At 44.6% G+C, this 26904-nt stretch overlaps 1 protein-coding gene across 2 annotated transcripts; it reads left to right on the top strand.

Moving 5' to 3' along the window:
* Positions 1 to 466: 466 nt before the first annotated feature.
* Positions 467 to 25799, top strand: ACOT9 (acyl-CoA thioesterase 9). Of its 2 annotated transcripts, XM_045995705.1 has the most exons (16): positions 467 to 640; positions 3789 to 3886; positions 5754 to 5780; positions 6415 to 6460; positions 8464 to 8634; positions 8897 to 8934; positions 12965 to 13048; positions 13877 to 13980; positions 19322 to 19395; positions 22626 to 22693; positions 23227 to 23338; positions 23503 to 23593; positions 23765 to 23850; positions 24465 to 24552; positions 24703 to 24853; positions 25491 to 25799. In XM_045995705.1, the coding sequence occupies exons 1-16, from the start codon at positions 621 to 623 to the stop codon at positions 25577 to 25579; spliced, it is 1347 nt and encodes a 448-aa protein (XP_045851661.1). In that variant the 5' UTR covers positions 467 to 620; the 3' UTR covers positions 25580 to 25799. The 2 variants fall into 2 exon arrangements, with proteins under 2 accessions (XP_045851661.1, XP_045851662.1); XM_045995706.1 differs by lacking the exon at positions 5754 to 5780.
* The last annotated feature ends 1105 nt before the right edge of the window (positions 25800 to 26904 follow it).

The following is a 26904-nucleotide window of genomic DNA, read 5'->3' as shown; positions in this document are numbered from 1 at the left end:
TTAGGTCAGTGGTTTCTAACTTCGCTTACGTAAGCATCACCTCGGGGTGCCTTCAGAAGTCCTGAAGGCCAGACCCGACTCCTAGCTATAGAGGAATCCCCAGAGAGTGGGGCTCAGGCATCAGGGTTCCGGAAAGCTGCCCAGAAGATTCCGACGCGCCGCTAAGGGCAAGAACCACAGCTCGTGAGCCGAGGCGTGGGGGTCAAGATGGCGCGGCGTAGGGCGCGGTGCCATAACGGAGACAAGCTCCGACGACCCCCGGCTTCCACGTCACACTCTGTCCGTGCTGCGTGGTGCCTTTCATCGATAATGGCGGGGATCGGCCTGTCCTCCGGGTAGCAACAGGCCCGGCGCCGCCGACTGAGTGGGAAGCTCCCCCGCGACCGACTGCAGCTTCCCGCCAATGACAGAGGCTGCAGGCGCCGCGCACCACCCCCGGGCCACCGCGAGCCCCCACTCCGGAGCAGCGAGGCTCCGCCCCCGGGCGGCTGCTCCGCGAGGGTGCGGTCGTGGGGAGCGACGGCGGGTCCCGCGCTCGCGCGCTCCATTCCCTCAACTTCCCGCAGCCGACCGGCTCGCGTGGCCCGGGTCTCTGGTGGTGCACGCGGCCGCAGAGCGCGATGAGGCGGGCGGCGCTGCGGTAGGTAGCAGGGGGCCAGCGTGGCGCCGTCCTGGGGTAGCCCACGCTCGCGCTCCAGGCTGCTAGCGGGCCTGGGCGGAAGGAACCGGCTGCCAGCTGCAGGGACTAATGCGCTAGTTTGGGGGCAGAAAGGGGGGCGGGGTAGGAAGGGGCCCCCGGGGGACGGGGTGGGAAGGGGCTCCCCCTGCTTCCTCCACCACGCTCGGACCGGTGCCGTCTGGCTTAGGGTGGGGCGCCGCGACCCCCACCTTAAACGCTTCTGGAGCAGAGTTTGGTATTAAAAGCGAAGCGGCACTTTAAGGGAGGAAGTTGGGTGTTCCTCGAAATTCCTTTCTCTGTGTTCATCAGGGGTGTGGTTTGGAGTTAGCCCCTTGTCCGAAAGCTCGCATTTAGGTTTCCACATTAACTTTCCAACCCTTTGCCCTCCTTTGGAGAGCATTTTCAGGGGTAAGTGCTTGACCACTTGGACTCTGGGTAAAGTGTATTTTAATGTGCGCAGAGATTGCGGGGTACTTCTTGGGCTGTCAGGACCTCACTAGGACCGTGTGCCTAGGGGCCTTTGGTGCTGATTTAAATTTTACCTTTAATGAGCAGCAAGGGCGCGAGGTGGGGGACTTGATTAGGCTACTAGGACAAGGAGGATGCCTTTTTGTATGTGTCACATGCCAGCTTGCCCACTTAACGCCTAGGGACTTAGACTCTAGGACGAGGCTGGCTCTCCCCCAGTTCCTTTCACCCGAGCACTCCATCTGTCCCCAGGTTCTTTGTGCCTAGCAAGGTCCCCAGGGGTCTTACCCTGTTACAGCGTTTGAAATCATCCCACTACAGGTGCCACCAACTCAGTGTGGCCCACACTGGCGCTGACTGACACTGAACTCCGTCTTTTCTCTTGGGGATCGTGGATCTCTCTCTCTCTCTCTCTCTCTCTCTCTCTCATTCACTGTCCTAATGGATCTTGCTATTGGTTGAAAAAGGTTCTCTCCCTCTCTTTCATAGAACTTAAAAAATAAAAGCCTTGTTAACATTGTTTAGACAGTGTTACATTACAGGAAGGGCCACAGTTGACTTCAGGTTACATTGGACATGATGGGAGGGGCCTTTCACAAAGCTACACAGTCTTGGGGCATCTGGGTGGCTCACTTAAGTGCCTGCCTTCGGCTCAGGTGTGATCTCGAGGTCCTGGGATCAAGCCCCACATCCGGCTCACTTTTTAGTGGACGGTCTGGTTCTTCTTTTCCAGCTCCCCCTCCTTGTGCATAGCGTGCTCTCTCTGTCAATCAATCAGTCAGTCTTAAAAAAAAAAAAAAGAGCTACATGGTCTTGCCATGTGCCTTTCCCCAAGGAAACCTTTTTTGATCTCCTCTCCCCCTTGGAGGTCTCTTTCTTTGCCCTAAACTCCCATAAACCTGCATTCCTTTCTTGTGAGTTCTGTTGAACCTTAAGCAGGTACTCTGTTAGTGTTCAGCGAGTGCAAGAGTTCATCAACGAATACTGACTATTGGAGATGATTAGGTTATTTGACAAGTGGGCAAATTTTCGTAGCTTCTTTTTTCCCCCCAGACTCAACAAAGAGTCACCTTTGTTCAGGTTCTAAATTGAGGCATTTCCCCAGAGTGCAGGGCATATGGGTGGCATTGCCTGTTAATGTACTGAAAACTCTTCCTGGACACCTACCCTTCCTGGACACCTACTGTTGGGACCCAGAACAGAGCTGAGACACTTCTGCTCACACCTTAGGTGACTTCGGGGACTTCCTAGGCAAGACACGAAGAGATTGGCCTCCTCGATCTTCTTTCATTGGAGAAGTTCAATCACAGAGTCCTAGGGCCTGAATGTCCCAAAGGCTCTTGGCAGTTTCTTCTAAAGGCCTACCTAGGAATTTCACTGTAAAACTCCAGAGAGCTAAAGGGGATAAACCAGTATCCCTGAGATACTGAGGTGTTAGGTAGTGATGAAACCATTCTTATGCTCCCTCCACCTCAGTGCTGCATATATAAAAGGGAAGTAGCCCGAGATTGTGAAAAATACAGCTTCCTGCAGATGCGTTCATGCGTGCATGTGTGTACGTGAACTTCTTTCTCCTTATGACAGTCCTGGAGGATAAGGCCCTAGAACCACCCCATTTGACAGACGAAAAATCTTTTTTGGGGGTGGTGGGGAGTTAGTCCTCACGTGTCCTGGCATGAGGTAGTAAGAATTTACTAATAATTTGAACTAGAATGAGTAACAGTATTGGGGGTTCTGGACCTCTCCACTGCCTTGCTTTCTTCAACTGTGCATTCAGGAGATTGTTTTGTTAATCTCTGATATTATATGTGTGTTATCCCTGATGTGATAGTGAGTGATTAGGAGTCAACACGTAAACAGTGAACTAAAACCAACTTAACTTATTTTGGCAGACTAGGCTAGGCACATTTGGGCAATAGTTTTTATTTTGTTTGGGGACTAGGAGATTTCTGCCCCAGTCCAATAAATATTCTCTTTGAGTCTGGAGAGGGCTAATTCTGTTTTCTTCTTTTTTTTAAAGATTTTATTTATTTATTTGACAGACAGAGATCATAAGTAGGCAGAGAGGCAGACAGAGAAAGGCGGAAGCAGGCTCCCTGCTGAGCAGAGAGCCTGATGCAGGGCTCCATCCTAGGACCCTGGGATCATAACCCGAGCTGAAGGCAGAGGCCCTTAACCCACTGAGCCACCCAGGTGCCCCTAATTCTGTTTTCAAATTGATTAACTTACAATTGGCTTTAGCTTATGGTGTGAGAATAAAGAACAAAGTAAACGTTCATGTTTAGTAATAAACATTCATAATTAATTTACTTAACTGTTTACCAAATTGATTCTGGGCTTCTGAAGTTAATAAAAAAGCAAGAGTAGATCCATTAAACCTGGTTGATATCTTTTATTAATTTTATAGATTGTTAGCTAATTGGTCTCTGCTCTCATGAAATGTTTACTCCAGTTGGAGACATGATTTATAGAATAGCATCATATGGAAATATACATACACTGGAGAAACAAGTACAGACCCTTACAGGAAAGTATATACTAAGGATGTGGGATGGCCACGTGTTCTGGGAGGAGGGGCTGGTTTTTGGGGTTGCCTAGAAGCCGTGGAACCTAGTCCAGTGTGTTTTATCTTGTTTCGTAGGTTTTGTTCCTTGAACAAGGGGCTGCTTATTCCTGGCAGAAGATTGACTCAAGGATCCCAGAATCCAGAGAAAAAAGGAGTCATCCATATGCATGAAGGCAAGCATGGGTGTTTACCTCTTAGGCCCACGTGGTTAAAAAAACCCCTGTCTTACTTGGGAGGCATATAGATAGGTAGTTTAGGATAAATGAGACATACTAAAGGTAGATTTTTAAAAAGATTTTATTTATTTATTTGACAGAGAGAGAGAGAGAGAGTGAGCACAAACAGGGGGAGTGGCAGGCAGAAGGAGGGGGAGAAGCAGGCTCCCTGCAGAGCAGGGGAAGCCTGATATGGGACCCGATCCCAGGACTCTGGGATCATGACCTGAGTCATGATAAGTCATGATAAGACATGGGCTCTGCATTTGTAGCAACTAAATGCTCCTAATCTATAGTTTTGTTAGAGAAGCTATTAATCCTTGCTTAGTTGGGGCACCTGGGTAGCTCAGTTGGTTGGGCAACTGCCTTTGGCTGGGGTCATGATCCTGGAGTCCTGGGATGGAGTCCCGCATCGGGCTTCCCGCTTGGTGGGGAGTCTGCTTCTCCCTCTGACCCTCCCCCTTCTCGTGCTCGCTCTCTCTCTCATTCTCTCTCTCTCAAATAAATAAATAAAAAACAAACAAAAACATATTAATCCTTGCTTAGTTGAAGTTAATTACTAGTCTGATATGTAAATTATGGATGTCTATATTGATTTAGGAATATTCATTATAATTAACATTGTGGCTTCTTGAAAAGGTACAAATTTATTATATATATATATATACAATTAAAATTTCTAGTTTTTCTTGGCCCTCAGTACCCAGCTTTCTTCTTATGCTGACTAAACTAGTAATAATCATTTTATGTCAGCAGGGATTAGCAAGTATACTTTTTGGCATACTTTCCGGACATTCTTTTATTCAAGGAGCTCAGGAGGGCAAAAAAAGGTCAGAAATAAGTCCAGTATCCTAGTGGTTACAGGCATACCTCAGAGATATTGCAGGTTCAGTTCCAGACCAGCACAATAAAGTGAAAATCACAACAAAGTGAGTCAAATCAATTTGTTGGTTTCCCAGTGCATTTAGAAGTTACACTTACCTTACACTGTAGTCTGTTAACGATGCTGTAGAGACTACCCTGCAGTCTTTTAGCGATAGTGCTATGTCTAAAAAAACAGTGGACATATCAAAACAATTATAAAATAGTACCATCAAAGCTCACTGGTCGCAGATCAGCATAACAAATAGAATCATTATGAAAAAGTTTGAAATATTGCAAGAATTGCCAAAATGTGATGCAGAGACATGAAGTGACCAAATGCTGTTGGAAAAATAGCACTGACACAGGGTTGCCACAACATTTCAATTTGTAAAAAACATCCAATTTGTACGGGACAATAAAGTGAAATGCAATAACATGGGATATGCCTGTATGTTTTGTGGTTCTCTATGATTTAGTTGTTTTTTAAAGGTTTTATTTATTTCTTTTATTTTAGAGCGAGAGCACAAGAGAGTAGGGGGAGGGACTGAGTGAGAGGGAGAGAATCCCAAGCAGACTCCAGGTTGAGCACAGAGCCCAGTGTGGGGCTCGATCTCACAACTCTTGAGATCATGGCCTGAGCCAAAACCAAGAGTCAGACACTTAACCGACTGAGGCACCCAGGTGCCCTGATGATTTAGTTGTAATTAGAGTTTGTACCAAATTTATGGCATATAACAATTGTTTGACAGAAAAATCAACTATTTTTCATTAAAGTGCATCTTTATCTAACCTTATTTCATTTTGATCAGTTAGTTATTGAAGGACCAAGGATTGCTATAGTTAATTTCCTATAACTAAAATATATATTTTATGAATCCTATATAAATGCATGTAAACAGATTTATTTTTTAGTCTTTAATTTCCACTGCTTATCTAATTTATTTTCCCTTTATCCATATAGCATGTTCACCTATACATGTGAATCACGGTGTGTGTGGTAATTCGTATCAACTTTTTTTTAAGTTCTTAATTTTTTTTGGCATTAATTCACTCTTGCATATTTTGAGCATTAGCTAAAATTAAATTGCTTTCTTTGCTTTTCTTTGATCTATGTCTTTGCTTCATTTTTGTGGCTTAAACTTTTCTAACACTTAGGATAGTATAAAAAATCAGAATGAGACTTGGCTATCAGTGTTAGTCCCTGCACTAAGCAATCTGATCTATTACTGCCTATGAGAAAGGAGGTGACGATTTTGGTCATAATATCTCCATCATAAAGGGGCTCCTACTGACTGTGATACTGTCCCACCTGATGAATGATTGCAGTTACCCTTTTTTTTTTTTTGCGTAAGTAAATCCGAGTGATTGGCACCAGAGTATTCTTTTCTGCTTTAAGGAGACAATAGTTGTTTCAAGTTTTTAGAAAGCAGAGGCTTGATCCCTTTCCTAAGCTGTTTGTTGTGGCATTAAATGAAAATTAATCATTCTTTAAAGCTTTTGAGCGCATGAACTGCTTTTCTTTTTTTTTTATTAACTGCTTTTCATAGTTCTTGAACTCATTGCCATAATCCAGTTCCAATGTTTCTTCGTTTCTTGGAGTGACCTCTTTATTTTTATTTTAGTTCGTGATAAGTTGCGGGAGATCGTAGGAGCATCCACAAACTGGAGGTAAGCACGCTTTGTGGTCATTCATTCTTCATTCCTATAGGCAAGGCTGTATTTAGGCCCAGCTGATGGTCTCATTGTAGGGATGGAAGGGGTCCTGTGTTCGGAAATGGGTTGAGAGGTATTTTTTTTTTTTACTTGGGGGGAGAAGACCAGCATTCCAACATACTCATCATTTGATGTACTATTGTCATAAAATATTGTGATTTACATGCACTCTGCCTTTTTCACAGTGTATTCTGGCATTTTACCTCACTGGTTCTCAGCAAAACCTGTGACATGTTTATGGTGTATATTCCTATCCTTTTTACCGATGATGAAACTGAAACTCAGAGAGACTGAAGGATTAAGTATTAGGGTTTGGGACTTAAACCCAAGTTTCTTGGTTTTTCTATTTCATGCATCCTGACTTTTTATTGCTTCTTGTCAGTTCATAGTTAACCTGGTCTCTGAGTACTTCCCTGCTGTGAAATAAGATAATATCCTTCTTGGTGTACGAAATTTTGAGACTAAATGAGACAAAAAGAAAAAGCAGTCACTAGACATAAAATAATGTATTGTTGGTATAGAAATTATCTAAGGACTTCTTTTTAACTGTTTATATGAAAATTTTCAAATTACTGAAAAGTAGAAAAAATGAATACCTATGTCCCTACCGTCTTGATTGGATACTTAGGGTTTTCCAGATTCGCCAATGCTGAACTATTTCTTTTTTTTTAAAGATTTTATTTATTTCTTTGACAGAGAGACACAGCGAGAAAGGGAACACAAGTGGGGGGAGTGGGAGAGGGAGAAGTGGGCTTCCCGCCAAGCGGGGAGCACGATGTGGTGCTTGATCCCAAGACCCCAGGATCATGACCTGAGCCAAAGGGAGACGCTTAACAACTGAGCCACCCAGGCACCCCTGGCTGAACTATTTCTAAGTAAATTATAGGTATCATGATAGCATGATACTTCAGCATATATCTCTGATAAATAAATACTCTTGTGTAACAAAATCAGCAATTATGTAACTTTAACAAACACGATATTCTCTTACAGATGTAAATTTATAGTAATTTATAGTAATTCCTCAAATGTCTTTTACAGCTTTTAAAAAAATACCAAGATCCAATAAAGGATTGTATATTGCCTTTAGTGGTTATGGCTCTTTGGTCTCCCCTAATCTGGAATAGTAGACAATTACCCTCCCTCATTTTTTTTTTTCCTGTGAGCTTCACTTTAAAGAGGTCAAACCATTTGTCCTGTAGAATGTTCCATATTTAGGATTTACCTGGTGCCATTTAACTTGTTCCTTTACCCCCTCTATTTTTGGTAAGCTAACATTTTCTGGCAATTATACCTTATAAGTGAAACTTAGAAAGACATCTGAACAAATGATATTGTCAGCATTTTAGTTTCCTATCCCCTTGTCTCTCTCTCTTCTCTCCCACTCTAATTATCTCTTCTTTTTCTTCCCTTTCCGTCTCCTTTTCACGTTCTCTTCCTCTTTACCTTTTGCTCTGCCTTCCATACTTCTTTTGGATATGCTCCATTTTTCTTCCTCTGTCTCTTCTGAAATTGAAGGCAGAGAGAGAGAGAGAGAGAGAGCGAGCTGGGGCACAGAGAATGTGAGAATTGTCAAGGTGAGGAATGGGAATATGGTATTCAGTGGCCACTGTGTTCTTTAGCCCATACACATGTTTGTGTCCATCACTGCATTTTGAATTCGATGTCAGGTGTTCTGTTTTTTGAATACACTTTTTGATGAAGAGACTATATGGTTTGTTTGGGTGCATCTCTATCACTTATAAGTGTTTTTTTTTAATCTACAAGCCCAAGGTATTTTAACAGAAAATTTTTAATTCCACCACGTATCAGGTGGGGAGGGAGGGAAGGAAGATCGGATGAAGTAGGTCCAGACCTTCGTTTTCCTCCTTTGATGGTGTCTGATGTGCCTGCCTGTCACTGGCATGCGGGCTAGCACTGCCTCCATGTTTCATGAAGTTTGCATCCTTTCTTCTCAGAGACCATGTGAAAGCAATGGAGGAAAGAAAATTACTTCAGAGTTTTTTGGCTGAGTCACAGAAAGGACTGCCACCCAGGAGAATGAGAGACAGTTATATTGAGGTTCTCTTGCCTTTGGGTAGTCAGCCTGAATTACGGGAGAAATATTTGACTGTTCAAAACACCATAAGGTAACACAGTGCTCTTTTTATTGGTGTCATTTATTTGTTTTTATTTTATTTCCTTTAATTACTGTGACTTTGAGATGTAATTCCCATATCATACTGTTCAGTTATGTAAAGTGAGGAATTTTGTGGTTTTTAGTATATTTGTAGAGTCAAGCAGTCATCACCACAATCAATTTGAGAACCTTTCATCTCTCCAAACTGTTCTTCCTTTTTAAGGGATGATCATCATGATTTTCATTTAATCGCAGTTGTCTTTATTTCACAGATTTGGCAGGATTCTTGAGGACCTTGACAGCTTAGGAGGTACTGGTATTATTTTAGTATTTCTAAATAGATATTTACTATTTTAGTATTACTATAGATATACATTGAATCCTTTGGCTGGAGGGGACTTTTTAATTCTTTAACTTGCACAGATGAGGATATTCTAAAAGAGGAGTAAAAGAAGAGTCTCTGTTACCTCTGAGTTGTCATAATTTTTTTCCCGAAAATGTAGATTCCTGCTTAACGTTGTAATCTCATTAATTCTTCTTTGTAATTACTTTTCAAAAAGTCTTAAATTTATGGAAAAGTTGCTAGTACAGTACAAAGAATTGTTCTTCTCTGAGTCATGTAAGATAATGCTGATGTGATGCCCATCACCCCTGGTGGTTTTCATTAGTCTTTCCTACAAAGAAGGACATTCTCCTTCATAACCACAATACAGCCATCAAAATCCGGAAATTAACGCTGCTACTTGAGATTCTTTAATCCTCGGACCCCATTCAACTTTCACTAGTGGTCTTTTGCAGTAGAAAGGACCTAGTTCTGAATCACATGTTGCATTTAGTTGTTGTGTCAAGAACAGCTCCTCCATGTTTCTCTGATCTCCAAGACCTTGGTACTTTTGAAGGTGGTAGGCCAGTTCTTTTGTGGAATTTCTCTCAATTTCGATTTATTTGACACTTCCCCAAGATTAGATTTGAGACCTGCATCTTTGGCAGGAACATTACAGAAATGATGGTGTGTTCTTACTGCATCTCATCAACTGGTATATAATTCTCATTTGTCCCATCACTGGGATGTGAACTTTGATTCCTTGTTGAAGGTGGTGTCTGCCAGACTTCTTCTTCTTCTTCTTTTTCTTTTTTTATTATGTTCAGTTAGCCACCGTATAGTACATAGTTAGTCCTTGATGCAGTGTTCAGCGATTCATTAGTTAAGTATAACACCCAGTGCTCATCACAGCATGTGCCCTCCTCAATACTCATTACCTGGTTACCCCTCCCCCGTGAAACCCCCAGATTGTTTCTCGGTGTCCATAGTCTCTCATGGTTCATCTCTCTCTCTCACTTCTCCCCCTTTGGATTTCCCTCCCTTCCCCTATGGTCTTCTGAATGAAACCATACGATAATTGTCTTTCTCTGCTTGACTTACTTCACTTAGCGTAATCTCCTCCAGTCCCATCCACACTGATGCAAATGGTGGCTACTCATCATTTCTGATGGAATGTTATTCAGCCAGACTTCTTCACTGTAAAGTTACTCTTTACCCCTTTGTAATGAATACGTGCCTTGTAGGCAGGTAAATTCAGACCTTATAAACAGTCCATTTCTCATCAGACCTCCAATTTATTATTTTAAAATCTGTATGGACTCAAGGATTCCTATTTTATTGAGTGGATTATAATATGTCACTTTCATCTCTTGTGGTGCTCAGATTGGGCTGGGACTGTCCCAGTCCTTTCAACACTGGCCTGTGTTTTTTGTGTTTTTCTTTCTTTCTTTCTTTTTTTTTTTTTTTGATGTGTTCCTGTCATTCTGTGAGCACGTCCTCACTTTCTGGCACAGGAAGACATTCTAGGCTTATTTGTACTTTCCCTGACTTTGTCCCAGAATCAGCCAAAGCTCCAAGGAGCTCTGGTTCTTGATGGAGAATGGTAATTAGAAACCAAGATAACGGTGCTGGGAGTGGTCCTCGCTGCTGGGGTGTCACGGCTCCCATGCCCTTTCAGTAGATGAGGTGGGGAATCTATGCACATGCGCATACATTTACATCTGTGTCTTTCTGTCTGTCTGTTTATCCATCTGTGAAAATGATGGGTTCACGCTAACGTTCCAATTCTGGTTCAGCACCGCAGATTCATTGATTTCTTCCCTTTTCGTATTTGTAATTCCCTTTCCAGCTGGCTCCATTGTCCTAAATCCATTTACTTATTTGATCGGTGTCCGCTGCATGAAACTAATTTCAGACCTCTGCCACCCCATCCCCTCACGGACCCCTCGTGGATGCTCCCCTCATCTCACTGGGATTCATCCTAGGCCCCCTTCTGCAGGGTCACCATCCTCATTGTGCTCAGTCTGCAACATGCTGGGCCACTGCTCTTGTTGCCTCCTTCTTTATGTCCTCCTGACCCCATATGGGCTTCAGCTTCCTACTCTGGGCTATCTTACTTGCTCTTTCTAATGACTTTTGGACTGAACTGTTGGGAAAGGATTTAAAGAAAGGCTCTAATGACTTCTACAATATAGACATTAAGTCCGTTGTTAGGCTTAACACCCAGATGCTTGTCCCTTCAGATTAAATAAACCTGGTCAGGGGCGCCTGGGTGGTTCAGTCAGTTAAGCGTCTGCGTTTGGCTCAGGTCGTGATCCCGGGGTCCTGGGATTGAGCTCCACATTGGGCTCCCTGGCTCCTGTTGATGGCCATTCCTTTCACCTGTTGACTTGATTCTGTTCTTTCTAGTTCTTCCAGCGACTTGCCTTATCACCTATGCTTTCTCATATCTCAAGCCTTTTCTCAAGTTCACATTTCCTTCAGCTTATAAACATGTTCAAGGTTCTTCCATCCTACAAGGAAGACTATGTAAAGCCACCTTCCCTTACAACACTGTCGAACTTTCTCCCCCACTTCAGAGCTCACTTTCTGGAATGAGTTAGAAAAAGTCGTTCGCTCTTATTTCCTTTATGCCTTGACTTCCTGTTTACTTCCCAGTCTCACATGTTTTGGCTTCTGCTCCTCCTCACCATTGAACTGCTCTTGCCAAGCCCTCCGTTGGCCCCTTATTTCATGATCTAATGGGCGCTCTTCAAGGTTTACCTGACCCCTTTGTGGCTCCTAGTATTGCCAAACTCATCCTTGGGCTTTGGGGACATTTCCTCCTGCCTCTCTGGCTGTTCCTTCCCAGTCTCTTTGTGGGTTCCTCTTTCTCTAGTAACCTTTTCAGTGTTGGTTATGCCCAGGGTTTTGTCTTCTGCGCTTTCTTGCTTATCTGTACATGCACTATAAATGATCGCGTTTACTGCCAGTGCTTCACTTGTTCTCAGTATGTGGAATCCTTAGGAAGCTGCGTTTCTTGCCTTGCTTTTCTGAGTTCTAGACCCATTTGTCCTCCTGGACATCTCCATTTGGATATGCCATAGGCTTCTCAAATTTAACATGTTGAAAATAGTCCATTCTACTCTTCTTGTATTCTCTTTTTCAGTGAATGGTGTACCATATTCACTCAGGCAAGCTAAAGACCTGGGGTTATTACAGTCTTGTCAAGTGTACCTTCTTAACTCTAGGATCTTTTCATTTCCATTGGTACTGCCATAGTTGAGCCACACGCGATTTATTTTATGAGCACTGCAGAGGCTTTTAAATGGACGTTCCTGCCTTTAGCCTCTCATTCCCCCAGTGCATCCTTTAGCAGGTGCATGGATGGAAGGATTTATTCTCACTTAACTAATATTTATAGGATGCAGACCCTGGACCCTGAGGGTTACTGATCCAAGTTTGAATGAATCATGGGGAAGCAATGAGGCCACCAAACACAGAAGTATAATGCAACTTTAAATGGGTTGTTTTTCATAAGATGCATAGAGCTACACTAAGCTTATTGAAATATGGAAAGTACACGGCCACAGGGTAGTGTAGGAGTCAAGGGTGTTATGGGGAAGGAGGGAAAACTTAAGTGAAATAATTGCTTTATGATTAGGAAAGAGTTAGAGGGAAAACAGATAGCTGAGTCCTTGTGATTTGTTTCTCTTTTATGAAGATGTTTGATGCTGTCAGACTCATGTGCTGGGGTCCTGCTCTAATTGAGGCACTGCATCTCTGTGCAGCGGTAACAGGACACCTGGTAGGCTTGGGCTTTGGGCTTCAGTTTCTTCACCAAATCTAAAATTGAGTGGGCAGTTAGATTAGAGAATCCCCAAATCTCTTCAATGTATGAAAAGTCTTTGGTCCTCAGATAAGACCACTAGTGGGATATGGGGGGTTGGGTCTTCAGAACAAGAAAATTTCAGGGAATCAGTTGTAAATGTTGAGAAATAATTTTGTTTTTCCTTTATTTTGTTTTCTTCTCTAATAGTTCTTATTTGCTACATGCACACCAGAATTCATGAAGCTAAGATGTCTCCTTTGTCAATAGTTACAGCCCTGGTGGATAAGATTGGTAAGCAATATTGTTTTCTTTCTTTTTTTTTAAGATTTTATTTATCCATTCGACAGACAGAGATCACAAGTAGGCAGAGAGACAGGCAGAAAGAGAAGGGGTGAGGGAAGCAGGCTCCCTGCTGAGCAGAGAGCCCGATGCGGGGCCCGATCCCAGGACCCTGAGACCATGACCTGAGCCGAAGGCAGAGGCTTCAACCCACTGAGCCACCCAGGTGCCCTGCAATATTGTTTTCTGAGCATAATTAGAATTCTTAGTAATTACAAGAGATTGTTAAAATTAGGGGAAATATTTCCTTTTATGGGGGCATCTTTATATATATATACAAAGGAAAATGTCTAGAATGCTATATACCAAGATACATATTTATTATAATATTCTTTGAGTGGAAGGGTTTTGTGTGATTCCATTTTATTTATTTATTTTATTTTATTTATTTGACAGAGAGAAATCACAACTAGGCAGAGAGGCAGGCAGAGAGAGAGGAGGAAGCAGGCTCCCTGCGGAGCAGAGAGCCCGATGCGGGGCTCGATCCCAGGACCCTGGGATCATGACCTGAGCCGAAGGCAGAGGCTTTAACCCACTGAGCCACCCAGGCGCCCCAATTCCATTTTATTTTTTATATTCTTTGCATTGTCTGCGGTTTTCCAAAAGCTACATCAATTTCTTTTGTATGTCAAAAAAGTTCTTTTGGTTTTGAAGACAAAAAAAAAAAAAGAAAAAAAGGAAATGTGGTAGAATTTGCCAGAATTTCAAGGGAAATTTTCCAGTTGTAATAGAGAAAATTTTGGGTGTGGTTTGAACTCAGATTGATTTTCTGTTTTGTAGATATGTGTAAGATGAGCTTAAGCCCAGAACAGGACATTAAGTTCAGTGGCCATGTCAGCTGGGTTGGGAAGACATCCATGGAAGTGAAGATGCAAATGTTCCAGGTGTGTATGCAGCGAAAGTGTGCCGGCTGGTTCCAACACCACTAGCCAGGCCTGGTGAAAGAAAAGCGTATTTACCTCTCTGTGAGTGGACAGGTATACAGCTCACCACTTCTAGAAAAAAATAATTGAAAGTTCATGTCATGCAGATGGTGGGTTATTTTTTTTTTTTTAGATTTATTTATTTTTAGAGAGAGTGAGAGAGAAAGTGAATGTGGGGAGGGGCAGAGGGAGAGAGAGAATCTCAAGCAGACTCCGTGCTGAGCCCAGAGTCCAACCAGGGGCTCCATCCCAGGACCCTGAGATCATGACCTGAGCCGAAATCAAGAGTCGGATGGTCAACTGACTGAGCCACGCAGGCGCCCAGTAAATGGTGGATTGTTAACGTCCTCCTCCTGTGTAAAGGCTGACACGTTATTTGGTGTTTATGTTCAGTGTGTATTACTTTCAAATCACATATAACTATTTACCCCAGTGAATTCACATGAGTCGGAGTTCCATTAGGCATGAATGGTAGTGGTCACTCTGTTAGTTTCCTAGGACTGCGGTAACAAAGTACCATGAAGTAGGTGGCTTCAAACAAATTGTCTCACCGCTTGGCAGCTAGAAGTCCAAAATCAAGGCCTCAGCAGGACCATGATCCCTCTAACATTTGTAGGGGGAGAATCCTTCCCTTCTTCCTCGCTTCTGGTGGTTTGCTGGCAGTGCTTGGCATTCCTTGGCTTGCCGCTCTGACACTTCAGTCTCTGCCTCCGTTGCCATATACTTTTTCCCCCTTGCGTCTCTATGTCTCTTCATTTTTTTTTAATTAAGTAATCTCCGTGCCCAGTGTGGGGCTCGAACTTACAACCCTGAGATTGAGAGTCACATGCTCTACCGAATGAGCCAGCCAGGTGCCCCTCTTCTTACAAGAACATCAGTAATGTTGGAGTAAGGCCCCGCCCTCCTCTAGTATGACCTCATCCTACTTCCAAGTAAAGTCATGTTCACAGGTACTGAGGGGTGGGGCTTCAGATCTTTTTCCAGGACACTGTTCAACCCCTAACAGTCACTTAGAGCAATACAGCAGTTAGGAACAGCTCCTCTAATGAGCAGAATTCAGAGTAGCTATTATAAAGAAGTAAAGACATTTGACCAGAAAAGTTTCCTCAAAGAGGATATAGTAGCACAGAAATCAGATAATTCAGAGTACGAATGGTGAGCATAGCATACTGGAAAAACTTGTTCAATCACAGTGTTGTACACCTGAAGCTAATGTAACAGTGTGTGTCAACTTTACTCAAAAAGAAATAATAAGGGACAAAAAGAATGGCTTCTTCAGTTATGCCAGGGTATTCAGTAGGCCCATTATTCAGATACATTTTTTCTGTTCTGGAATGATAAAGCATTTCACCTTTCAGAAAAGTCTGAAGCTTGCTCTGCAGTAATTAAAGTTTTATCAGAATAGTTAAGTAGTTTTTTATTTGATGCTATATATAAGCAGTTGGATTCTTTAACTCCCATGTTGCTATCACTGACGGTAACACTGTTTTTAGAACAAAACGCAGGTTGTAGGGGATATAGCTATTATTTGTCCACACTGTTTTTTTTTTTTAAGATTGATTTATTTTTGAGGCAGAGGGAGAAAGAATCTTAGCAGACTCCACACTGAGCGCAGAGCCCGACATGGGGCTTGATCCCAGGACCCTGAGATCATGACCTGAGCTGAAACTAAGAGTCGGACACTTATCTGACTGAGCCACTTTCATGGTAGATTTCTGCTCCGATTCCTGCTGTCGGATCTGCTTTTTGGAGGATTCTTGGTGATTTGAATCTTGGCCAAATAGGTTGAAAAGAGACGCAGGAGTTATTGCGAGGGCAGAGCCAATGAAAATTAATGTCAGACAAGTACAAACTTCTGTTTTAAGTTTGTGTTTCTCATTGGCCATTTTGGCTAATAACTCAAGAGCTGAGTGATCCTTCCATTCCAGAGAGGAAGCTTGGTGGTAGGTGCTTTGCCTTTGGTTTGGGTACCTGTAGGTTCAAATCCCAGCTCTGCTGCTTATTAGCCATGAGACTGTGGGTAGATGACGTACCTTCTCTGAGCTTCTGTTTTCTCAAGTGTAGCCTGGAAACAGTACCGTGTTATATTGTTTGGTAAGTATGAATAAAAAAAACAACCCAACTGTCTTAATTACTTGGTAGAATTGCCTGTCACACAGTGACCACTAATGCCATGTTGGCAGTAATGTTAATTTGTTATCACTCCTGTGGAGGTGGTCCCAAGTCCTCTGGGTTTGACCTTCAGACCTATCTTCCGAGCGCCCGTTACATCTCTGCCCCCGCATGTGCTCTTGTGCCTCAAATCCAGCATGTGACAAACTGGGCACCTCAGCTTCTTCTGCGGTCCTAATCCTCCTCGAGTCTCGCCTTTGCCTCCACAGCCTTTTGGCAAGCCTTACAATTCATCACCCAGAACAGCTCACCAGACTTCGTTCTTGTCACACAAGAGGCAGCGAGGCCTTGAATGAACACAGGGGCCTAGTTAGTGAGACTCCTTGCTGCAGTCTGTGGTCCCTCTGTTGAGGGACCGGTTAGACCTTCCAGAGCCGACCTCAAATCATCTCGCTTTCCTCCTCAAAAACCTTCTATGACCGTTCTGTGTGCATTACAATCTAAACTCTTTGGACTAGTTAAGATCCAAGGCGCTCCATAAACTAGCTCCACAACCGTATTCGCACCAACTTAGCATTTATATACCTTCCTAGAGCTTGCTGCGGGACATTTTGAACCTCCTAAGAGTAGAGCGTTGTTCATTTTTGCATTCTCGATGTTTGGCCGTAGTCGGTGTTCCTTCTGATAACACGTAGTTTGAACAGTGGGTTGGATGAGTATCCTTGCTTAGGCTTTCTTCTTGGCCTGATGTCCTCATGCTCTGGCTCCACAGATCCGCATTCCGCCTGTGCTCCCAGATCCCCTCATGCCCGGATGCTTCCCTCATCCTTCTAGCTCGCAGCCCCTGTCCCATCCCCATGCCTCCTTCCCCACCACCCCCGCTCTGACCCTTTCTCCTGGCGCCTGCAAATCTCTTCTCCACCGAGCTGCATATGGACACATCTGTTTCTCCTCTGCTAGGCTATACATGTCTTCACAACAGCATCTGGGCGTGAGTCGCCCAGCCCACTTCCTGACATCCATTCATTTGTTGTTCCCTTAGCCACTGTTTCTGCAGGGCCTCTTCTGTGCTAGGCATATGGCGGTGAGCTAAACAAAGTTTCATTCTCTTAGAGTTTACAGTCTAGTAATGCTCAATCATTTTCTGCCTTATTTCATACATCAGCAATGATCTGCTCTCTGCCGGTGCTTGTGCTGGGTGCTAGAGATGCAGACGTGAGCAAAAATGATCTTGGTCCTCAGGGCGTGCATGCTGTGGAGGGACTCTGCCACGTATGTAAATGAACGTGATATACGGCCTCCAACTTAGGATGGTTTGATTTTTCAGCTTTTTTTTTTATTTTTTTAAAGATTTTATTTATTTATTTGACAGAGAAAGATCACAAGCAGGCAGAGAGTCAGGCAGAGAGAGAGGAGGAAGCAGGCTCCCTGCCGAGCAGAGAGCCCGATGCGGGACTCGATCCCAGGACCCTGAGATCATGACCTGAGCCGAAGGCAGCGGCTTAACCCACTGAGCCACCCAGGCGCCCTGATTTTTCAGCTTTACGATGGCGTGAAACAGTGTTCAGTAGAAACTGTACTTTGAAGTTTGAATTTTGATCTCCTCCTGGGCGAGTGATAGGCAACACAGCAGCAGCTGTGAGCTGCGGCTCCCCTGCAGCCTCGTGATGGTGAGAAGCGATGACTCATACACTTGCAACCCGCCTGTCCCCGGGCAGCCATTCCGTGTTTCTTTTCAGGACAGTATTCAATAAATGACCTGAAGTAGTCAACGCTTTGTTATAAAATAGCTTTGTGTTGGCTGATTCTGCCCAGCCGTAGGCTAATGTCACACTTCCAGTAGGCTAGGCTAGGCTGTGACGTTCTGTAGGTCATGTGTATTCGACTTAATGACATTTGCACCTTAGGGTGGGTTTGTTGGCATATAATCTCACTGTGAATCGGGGACAGTCTCTAGTATTGAAGCATTGTACAGTGTTTCTCCACAGGGACGCTCTTGGCATTGCACATAGGAAGTTATGCAGGACAGTCCCCTGCGTTGTGAGGTGTTTAGCTCCTTGGTTACCCTTGCCCCTTTAGTGATGTCCCTCAAGTCATGTGACAACCAAAACCTCTCCGACACATATCCAGACGCTGGTGGTATCCATCTGTTGTGTTGAAAACCACTTTCAGGGGAGGATTTCGTTTCCATTCTTGTAGCAAACCAAGGAGGGAATGGTGACCTCTGCCTGGGGGGGAGGAATGGGGCAGGGGTGGGGAGGAGTGTCCAGAGGAGGGCGGCTGTGACGAGTTCACTAGCATAGTACGTTCCAGGACCTCCCAAGTTGTCAGCAGTGGCTAGGGCAAAAGGTGCAGGTGTGAGGGGGTGTTCGGTGAACAGCCAGAAAGGAATCTGGGCCGTGTTGCGGAAGGCTTTATATGTAGTGCCTTCGGGCTTAGAGCAGATGTGGGAAGAAGGTCGAGGGGGAGGGTGATGGGGCCGGAATGGGCACAGGGAGGAGGATGAGGGGTGAGGTCTGTTGACGCGCGAGCCTGGCGCACCCCCAGCTGATGACTTCACGGCATAACTTTCCTGCAAGTACAGACTCCCGGAGGTTAAGAAATGCCTTAAAACCTCAAAGCCTTGTGCATCGTGCATGTCTCAGTTCATCCACAGAATTATCACTGACCCTCACCCTTTCTTGGGAGCCCCCCAGGCTCAGCTAAGGAAAGCCAAACGGGCTGGTCGTTGGCAACTGAAAACACTAATGTCTGTGGGAGCAGTGGGCCCTTCACCTGGCTCTGTGTGCCTTCGTGAGGATGGGCGGGCGTGGAGAACGCAGAATCCTGCACACTGCCGGACAGTCCCATGATGCTGATGGGGCCGGTCCCTCTGTGACCCTTGCCCTTTAGTCTCAGTCACGCATGGTTCCAGAGCCTGTGGGTCATGGTCATCCCAGCCCTTCTCGCATGGATGCTGTTTGAATGTTAGGAAGTCCTTCTCCTCTCTCACACCACAGGCTCCTTGGTCATGCTGTCTTTCACCCAGAGCTTAGTTCTGTGCCTGGCAGCTCAGGAGATGGTGGTTAATGAACGCGCTTTTTTCTAATTGCAGCCTTTTCAAAGCATGCGCGCTAGCTGTTAGAATTGCAGCAGGTCTTCCCAGTAAATGCATTTCTTACATCTGTATTTTCTTTCCATTGTTCTTTAGTTACATGGCAATGAATTTTGTCCTGTTCTGGATGCGACATTTGTAATGGTGGCTCGTGATTCTGAAAATAAAGGGTAACTTCTCTTTTTTCCTAATCATTTTGAGAATTTCAAAGGGACATAAAACTAGAGAGAAGACTGTAATGAATTTCCATATACCCATCAACTAGACTTAGAATTTTTAAACATTTTTCGCCATATTTGCTTCATCTGTTTTTCCAAACTATATTACTTTCTTTGTTATATTTTAAAGCAAATCCTAGACATAATGACCTTTCACTCTGAATACTTTTGTGTAGGGATCACTTTAGAGATGAGGATATTTTCCTAAAAAAAAATACATTACCACTAGAGTGCATAACAAAAATAATAGTAAGTTTGTAATATATTCTCATGGTCAATGCATATTCAGTTTTCCCCAGATATCTTTTTAATGATCTGTTTGACTCAGGATCCAAACAAAGTTCAGGTACTATATTTGATTTTTATGTCTATTAAGCCTTTTATTTTTGTTATAGCTTTATCGAGATATAATTCACATACCATACAATTCACCTATTGAAAGGGTACCATTTAATGACTCTTAGTGTATTCACAGAATTGTATGATCTCTTAAGGCTTTTTAATCCAGAACAGTTGTGTGTCCTCGTTGCCCCCTTAGTGTTTCATATCAACTTGTTGAAAGGCCAAATGGGTTCTTCTGTACAGTGTCCAGCTTTCTGGATTTGTCTTGTGGCTCCCTCATGGTATTTTTTTTACTTATTTCTGTATCCCTAGTATTTTCTGTAAACTGAAGTTAGATCTAAAGCTTTGATCGGATTCAGGTTCAGCTTATTTGATGAGAGCATCTTGTAGGTGATGAGATATGCGTATCTCAAAATGGTAATGAATCTCACGTATCAAGTCAGGTACAGGTTGTCCCGCTCGTAGTGATGCCGAGATTGGCGTGTGGCGGATCAGTGGTGACTGAACTGGCCTTTTCATTGGAGGGCTCACTTGATCCTCGTGTGATCAGCAATAATCTGCAGGTCCTAGTGGGGTACAGGGTATTCCCAGAGTGTACTTTGTCACCATGTGAATAGCTAGTTCCCTGTCTTCTTTCAGTGCCTTTTTAAAAAAAAGATTTTATTTATTATTTATTTGACAGAGAGAGATCACAAGTAGGCAGAGAGGCAGGCAGAGAGGAGGAAGCAGGCTCCCCGCTGAGCAGAGAGCCCGACTTGAGGCTCAATCCCAGGACCCTGGGATCATGACCTGAGCCAAAGGCAGAGGCTTTAACCCACTGAGCCACCCAGGTGCCCCTTCTTTCAGTGCTTTGAATGTCCATTGCTGATCATTAAGGTAAATCCTGTCTTTCCTCCTATATTTACTACCTGGAGTTCTGGAAAGAAGAACCTTCCTTTGTTAACTAGGGCATTTTGATTTGTAAAGGAAAGTCAGGATTAATGTTTCATTCTTGCCCTTTATTTACACATTTTCCAAGTAATGGGTTGCTTGACTAGCCAGTGATGACATGGCTTGTCTACTTTTCGGCTTTTTAAAGAAGCGTCATTGTGAATTCATGGATTTTAATGGTATGTATGTCAGTAAATTGCAGCCTTTGTTCTTCCTGGGGCTCAGAGTGTACCATCTTTGGGCAGTAGGACCCCCTTTAAGCTTGTTGTCTGTGAAAAGCCCTTTTCATATTTCCCCTCTGGTCTTCCTGTTTTCTGGTACAGTGGGATGTTTGGGCTCATCTAACACATTTTCTGCCTCGGGCCTGGAATCAGCCATTTCTCCACGGAGGCCAAGGTTTCCTCTTAGTGAGCACTGGTATTCAGAGACCAGAATCCGGGCATAAGAACTGTGTGTTGTTTCTTCTTTGTCATTGTCTCTACGCCTTTTCAGTGGACAGAGCTAGGATGCGTGTTAAAAAGCAACAAACACACACCCAGCGTCATGAGTTTATACCATCAATTCCAAGTCAGATTGAACTCTACAGATTTTAACTTCTTTGGCTTTATACTTTCTTCCTCTTAAGTTGTATTTTTGGTTCCTAACAGGAATCATACCCGAGACATTGAAACGGAGAAACACTGGTGCTCGGGTGGGAGGGAAGGGAATGGGATTGCTGGGGGTACAGGACAGTCTAGGGGCCTGTGGGGAGTCTGATTTTTATTAGAAACTTGAAGGAGTCTGCAGCGAGAAACCTTTCCTGCTGCATGGAGAGCTGACTTGGAAGAGTGAGTTAGGATCAAACCGTCCTCTGGTGACGACCTGCTGCTGCTGGCTGGCCTGGGCCTCCTTGCCAACCCTGGAAAGGGCTGGATTTAAACTCTCTTGCAGATGATGCTTTTGAATTTTCTGAGCTGCCATTTCAGTATCTTTGTTTCCATTTTGAAAATTTTGCCACCTATAGAGAGCTAGGATAATGCAGTGAGCACCGATTAGGCTCCAGCTAAAGGCACCGATTAACGTTTTGCCACTAGCCTTATTCTGTGACCCTCTCACTCTAAGTACACACATGGGCACTCTCTCTCTGAATCACTTGAAAGTAAGTTTTGAGACTACTTCTCTAGATGGTTCAGCCCGTACCTCCTGATAATAAGGTCATTCTGCTACATAACCTTGATGCCTTTATTATAGCCAGAAATTTAAGTGCTATAGTGGTGCTATCTAATGTACGACCCACATTCAGACTTTGCCACTTGTCCCTAGTTTTATAGCCCTTCCCCTCGAGTCAGGATCTGAACAAGGATCACGTACTGCATGTGGTTAACATGTTGTTGTTGTTTTTTTTAAAAGAGCCCCCCTGCCATTTTCTGTCTTTTAAGATGTTGACATTTTTAATTTTATTTGGTTTTTATTATGTTAGTCGCCGTACAGCACATCATTAATTTTTGCTGTCGTGTTCCATGATTCACTGTTTGCGTATAACACGCAGTGCTCTGTGCGATCCGTGCCCTCCTTAATACCCACCACCGGATATTAAGGACATTGGCATTTTTTGGAGAGTCCAGGCCAGGTGTCCTGTAGAATGTTCTACAGCCTATTTTTGACTGTTTCCTCGTTACTGCGATCAGGTGAAATTTTTCGGGGAGAGGCGGTATCCTTTTTTTTTTATAAATGTGAACTTTCTAGTGTACAGACTAGTTCAAGACCAGAAAGCTCCTCAGTTGTTCCAGAGTTATTAGGGATGCAGTCAGGCAGCATTACCCAAGACCAGCAGCAAAGACTTCTTGAAATGAGTGGGTAATTGGTCACCTTCCATATTGACTGGGTCATGACACCTCTTAAACTGTAATCTTTTCTTTTCTTCTCTTTAGGCCGGCATTTGTAAATCCACTCATCCCTGAAAGCCCAGAGGAAGAAGAGCTCTTTAGACAAGGCGAATGTATATTAATTGTTTATAACATAAAGATACAGTTTAAAAAGCCCATTGACTGTACTGCAGAGGAGGTTATGGAAGAGTCTGGATGGACTCCTCATAGCAGTCACGTGTCTTTCTCGTGCCAAGAATTTATTGAAATTAAAAATGCCTTATTTTTTTTTCAACTGGAGTCCTCAGTTTGAACAGTTTTATCAAGTAGACAATATTCATGAAGTGGAAGAATTTGCTTTCTCATTTTGTAATAAATGGATCAGTGAGATAACTGCTGGGCAGGGGTCTAGGCCGGGATGGTCTTTCCATGTGGTCTTTAATTAGCCCCACCTGAGCCAGTGCAGTTTCCTCCCGGAGGCCGAGAGTCGCCGGATAGCTTACGTAGCCTCAGCAGCCTTCTCTGGGATATGTGTATAATTGCCCGTGGGCTTTACGAAATCTGGAAATGTTACCTTTGTAGGGTCCAGCGCAGCCCAGGTCAGGAACCCCAGTGCTATAGTGTGACCCCCACCCTGATCGTAGCTCCTTATTGTCCCGTGTTCTAGTGAACAAGGGGAGAAGGGTCGCCTTCAGTGCCAAGTCATTACTGAAAATGGCTCCCAGTGCTGAGGAGAGGACTACCATCCACGAGATGTTTCTTAACACGCTGGATCCAAAGTAAGTTAGCACGGTGAGCGTGCAGGTTGTGAAAGCATTTAAACTTTGGCCCTCTCCACAGTTAGGCCTGCCTTGGCATACTGGGGGTTGTTTGCAAATACTGTACTTTTCGTCGGCAAAACCCTGGCATTTCAAGAGGGTTTACCAAATCTCTGTTTGTACAGGACTGTAAGTTTTCAAAGTCGAGTTTTGCCCCCCAACGCAGTGTGGATGGAGAATTCAAAACTGAAGAGCTTGGAAGTTTGCCACCCGCAGGTATCGTAAGTTAATGAAAAATCCTTTAAATAGGATAACTCGCATTCATGGTTCTCACGTAAAATCTGACACACCTTTAAACTGACCTCCGTTCCGCAGCATTGTTCTTTCTTCTGTCTTGGAGGGTGGCCGTGAGCTTGTGTATGTTCAGCCTTATTTTATGTCCAATAGGAGCGCAACATTTTCAATCGGATCTTTGGTGGTTTCCTTATGAGGAAAGCGTATGAACTCGGATGGGCTACTGCTTGTAACTTTGGGTGAGTTGGGTGGAAGGCGGTTGTAACCTTTGAGAAGCAATGTGTACTGCCCCCTTGAATTGAAACATTTTGGCCCAGTCTGGATGTGTTGGGGCACGTGCTGTGTTATTAAATACATACCACAGGGACACCTGGATGGCTCAGTGGGTTGAAGCTTCTGGCTTCGGCTCGCGTCACGATCCCAGGGTTCTGGGATCGAGCCCCGCGTCGGGCTCTCTGTTCAGCGGGGAGCCTGCTTCCTCCTCTCTCTCTGCCTGTCTCTCTGCCTACTTGTGATCTCTGTCTGTCAAATAAATACAGTCTTTTTTTTTTTTTAAATACATAGTACAGTGATACCACCTGCCTGTGGTGTTACTTTTTCAAAGGCTGTTGCTCTGCCTTTGTCCCTTAGTACATTCAAGACCTGAGAAATGGTGACGACAGGCAGGAGGGAAGAGCTAGAGGGGTGGTCTGGTCTCAGGGGCCTCGCTTACCATTTCGTACTGGTAGGATTATTTCCCCCTTCCCCAGGTTTATTCTTTGATCATTGAAATTTTGCTTCAGCTCATTGTTAGGGGAGACATAGAAATCATGTGGATTTTGTGGTTGACCCCAGTTCTGCCTGTTTCCGTTAGGGGCTCCCGACCGTTTGTAGTAGCAGTGGACGATATCATGTTTCAAAAACCCGTGGATGTTGGATCGTTGCTGTTTCTATCTTCTCAGGTAGGTGTGCGATGAGAGGCAAAACACAATTTTTTTTATTGTTTGGGCCTAGAAGAGAAGTTTGTTTTTCTAAAGCCACTGTTTATCTTATGACTGCCTTTCCCCGCCTCGCGAATGCACTTGACTGACTGTCATGTCTAAATCTCCTAGGTTTGCTTTACTCAGGACAAGTACATTCAAGTCCGAGTACACAGTGAAGTGGCCTCTCTTGAGAGTAAAGAGCATATGACCACCAATGTCTTTCATTTCACGTTCATGTCGGAAAAAGAAGTGCCCTTGGTTTTCCCCAGAACATATGGAGGTGAGCGGCGGTGTCTGCTTGTCCCTAATGAATGGAAGAACTTTCAAAGACATTTTCCTTCTTTTAAATTGTTGTAGGATGTGTACTGCTGCCTGTTAGCTCTGGAATGTATTTTTAGAAGATTGTGCTTTTGAGGGACTGCTGCCTGCCGGTGGCTGTCACTGCTGTGCCCGGGCTGGCCGTTGTCTGAGGGGTCAGCACTGGTGGTGGTCAGAGACTGGTGCAGCCCAAGGAGAGGGGTGCGAGTGGAGGCCCGCTCCCTCCGGAGCCTTGCACGGCCCTGGCCCCAGCTCCACAGGGCATGCATGCCCAGTGCCACTTTGCACGCTCGTTGTTACCCTCGTGTTCTCAAGTAGTCTCGTGTTTGTTCGATGATTCTGTAAGGTTCTGCGGGTTTTTTTTTTTTAAAGATTTTATTTATTTATTTGGCAGAGAGAGATCACAAGTTGGTAGAGAGGCAGGCAGAGAGAGAGAGAGAGAGGGAAGCAGGCTCCCTGCTGAGCAGAGAGCCCGATGCGGGACTTGATCCCAGGACCCCGAGACCATGACCTGAGCCGAAGGCAGCGGCTTAACCCACTGAGCCACCCAGGCGCCCAGGTCCGTGGGTTTCTTCACGGCTCTCTCTTCTGTGTTTCAGAGTCCATGTTGTATTTAGACGGGAAGCGGCATTTCAATTCCATGAGCGTACCGCTGAACTTGAGGAAGAACTACCTTGTGGCGCCCTAGGAAAACCGTGCTTGCCGAAGAGTGACTCTCCACACGGACATCGGGCCCAATGGAGGCCTGATCCCTTGTCCTGGTTTCCACGTTTATTCTCCTCCTCCAGAGAGAAGAATGGATTCAGCCTTTAGGATGACCAGAAAGTACACCGAGAGGGTAGCTGGGTGGGGCAGAGGGAGGAGGAGTTATTAAACAATAAATACTCTCAAGACAGTTTAAATCGTGACCCTACCATGTTGCCTCCTGTGTGGTAAAGAAATTAGGGCAGAATGCCTTTATACACAGTTGGAAACATTCCTTTCTTTTTTTTTTTTAAATATTTTATTTATTTATTTGACAGAGAGAGATCACAAGTAGATAGAGAGGCAGGCAGAGAGAGAGAGAGGGAAGCAGGCTCCCTGCTGAGCAGAGAGCCCGACGCGGGACTCGATCCCAGGACCCTGAGATCATGACCCGAGCCGAAGGCAGTGGCTTAACCCACTGAGCCACACTTATCACAAAATATCCATATGTGCTCTTTCCTGCCAAGGTATTTGGAGGGCATTCCTTAGGCCTGACCTTGCAGTTTCCCTGTGTTGTCTAGATCCCGTCAACCTGACAGGATTCCTCAGTGTTTTGCCTCCCTCTGCTTCCCAGCTTTTGTTGTTGGCAGAGGGCAGAAGAAAAGTCGGGGTGAAGGATTCCAACAAAAGGTAAGGCATTTGGAAGGATCTGTGGGAAGCTTTCGATCTAAAGCCGTACCAAGAGGAGGTGTTCAGAGAGGAAGCACAAGAGGACACACAGAACCCACACGTTCATTCTTCCGTTTGCTAGGCAGCTCTTGAGCACACGGCCAGGGGCTGGCCAGGATGTATCTGATTCAAAAACAGAACAGTAATAATAACAGCTGCGGATGCTTACCGAACGCTTGCCCCTGTGCCAAGGCACTGTCTGAAGCACTTGACATGTATTTGCTCATTTATTTTCCCAGCAACGCTAGAGGTAGGTTCTGGAGCCCGCTCAGGTCAGTCCACTCGGGAAACTGAAGCACAGAGACGTTAAGTAACTTGCTGACGGCCCCACAGCTAGTAAGTGGTGGTGCTGGCATTCAGAGCCAGGTGGCGAGCACTCTTACCAGAACACTGTACTGCTTCCTGGGAATCTAGCAAGGAAGTCCGTGTCCAGCATCACAGTGTCACCTAGGAACCCAAAGGGAGGTAATCCCATGAGTCTAGCCGAGACTGTCTTCCTGGATGGAACAGGAGGTCGGCTGAGTCCGGAAGAGACAAAACCCAGGCCACACAGAAGAGTCCTCCCTGAGCAAGTGCTCCTAAGAAGGAAGCAGTCCTCAG

The sequence above is a fragment of the Meles meles genome, chromosome X, assembly GCF_922984935.1.
Source record: "Meles meles chromosome X, mMelMel3.1 paternal haplotype, whole genome shotgun sequence".
NCBI lineage: Eukaryota > Metazoa > Chordata > Mammalia > Carnivora > Mustelidae > Meles > Meles meles.
Note: the sequence above shows the minus strand (reverse complement) of the source record. Positions and strands in the feature narration are given on the sequence as shown.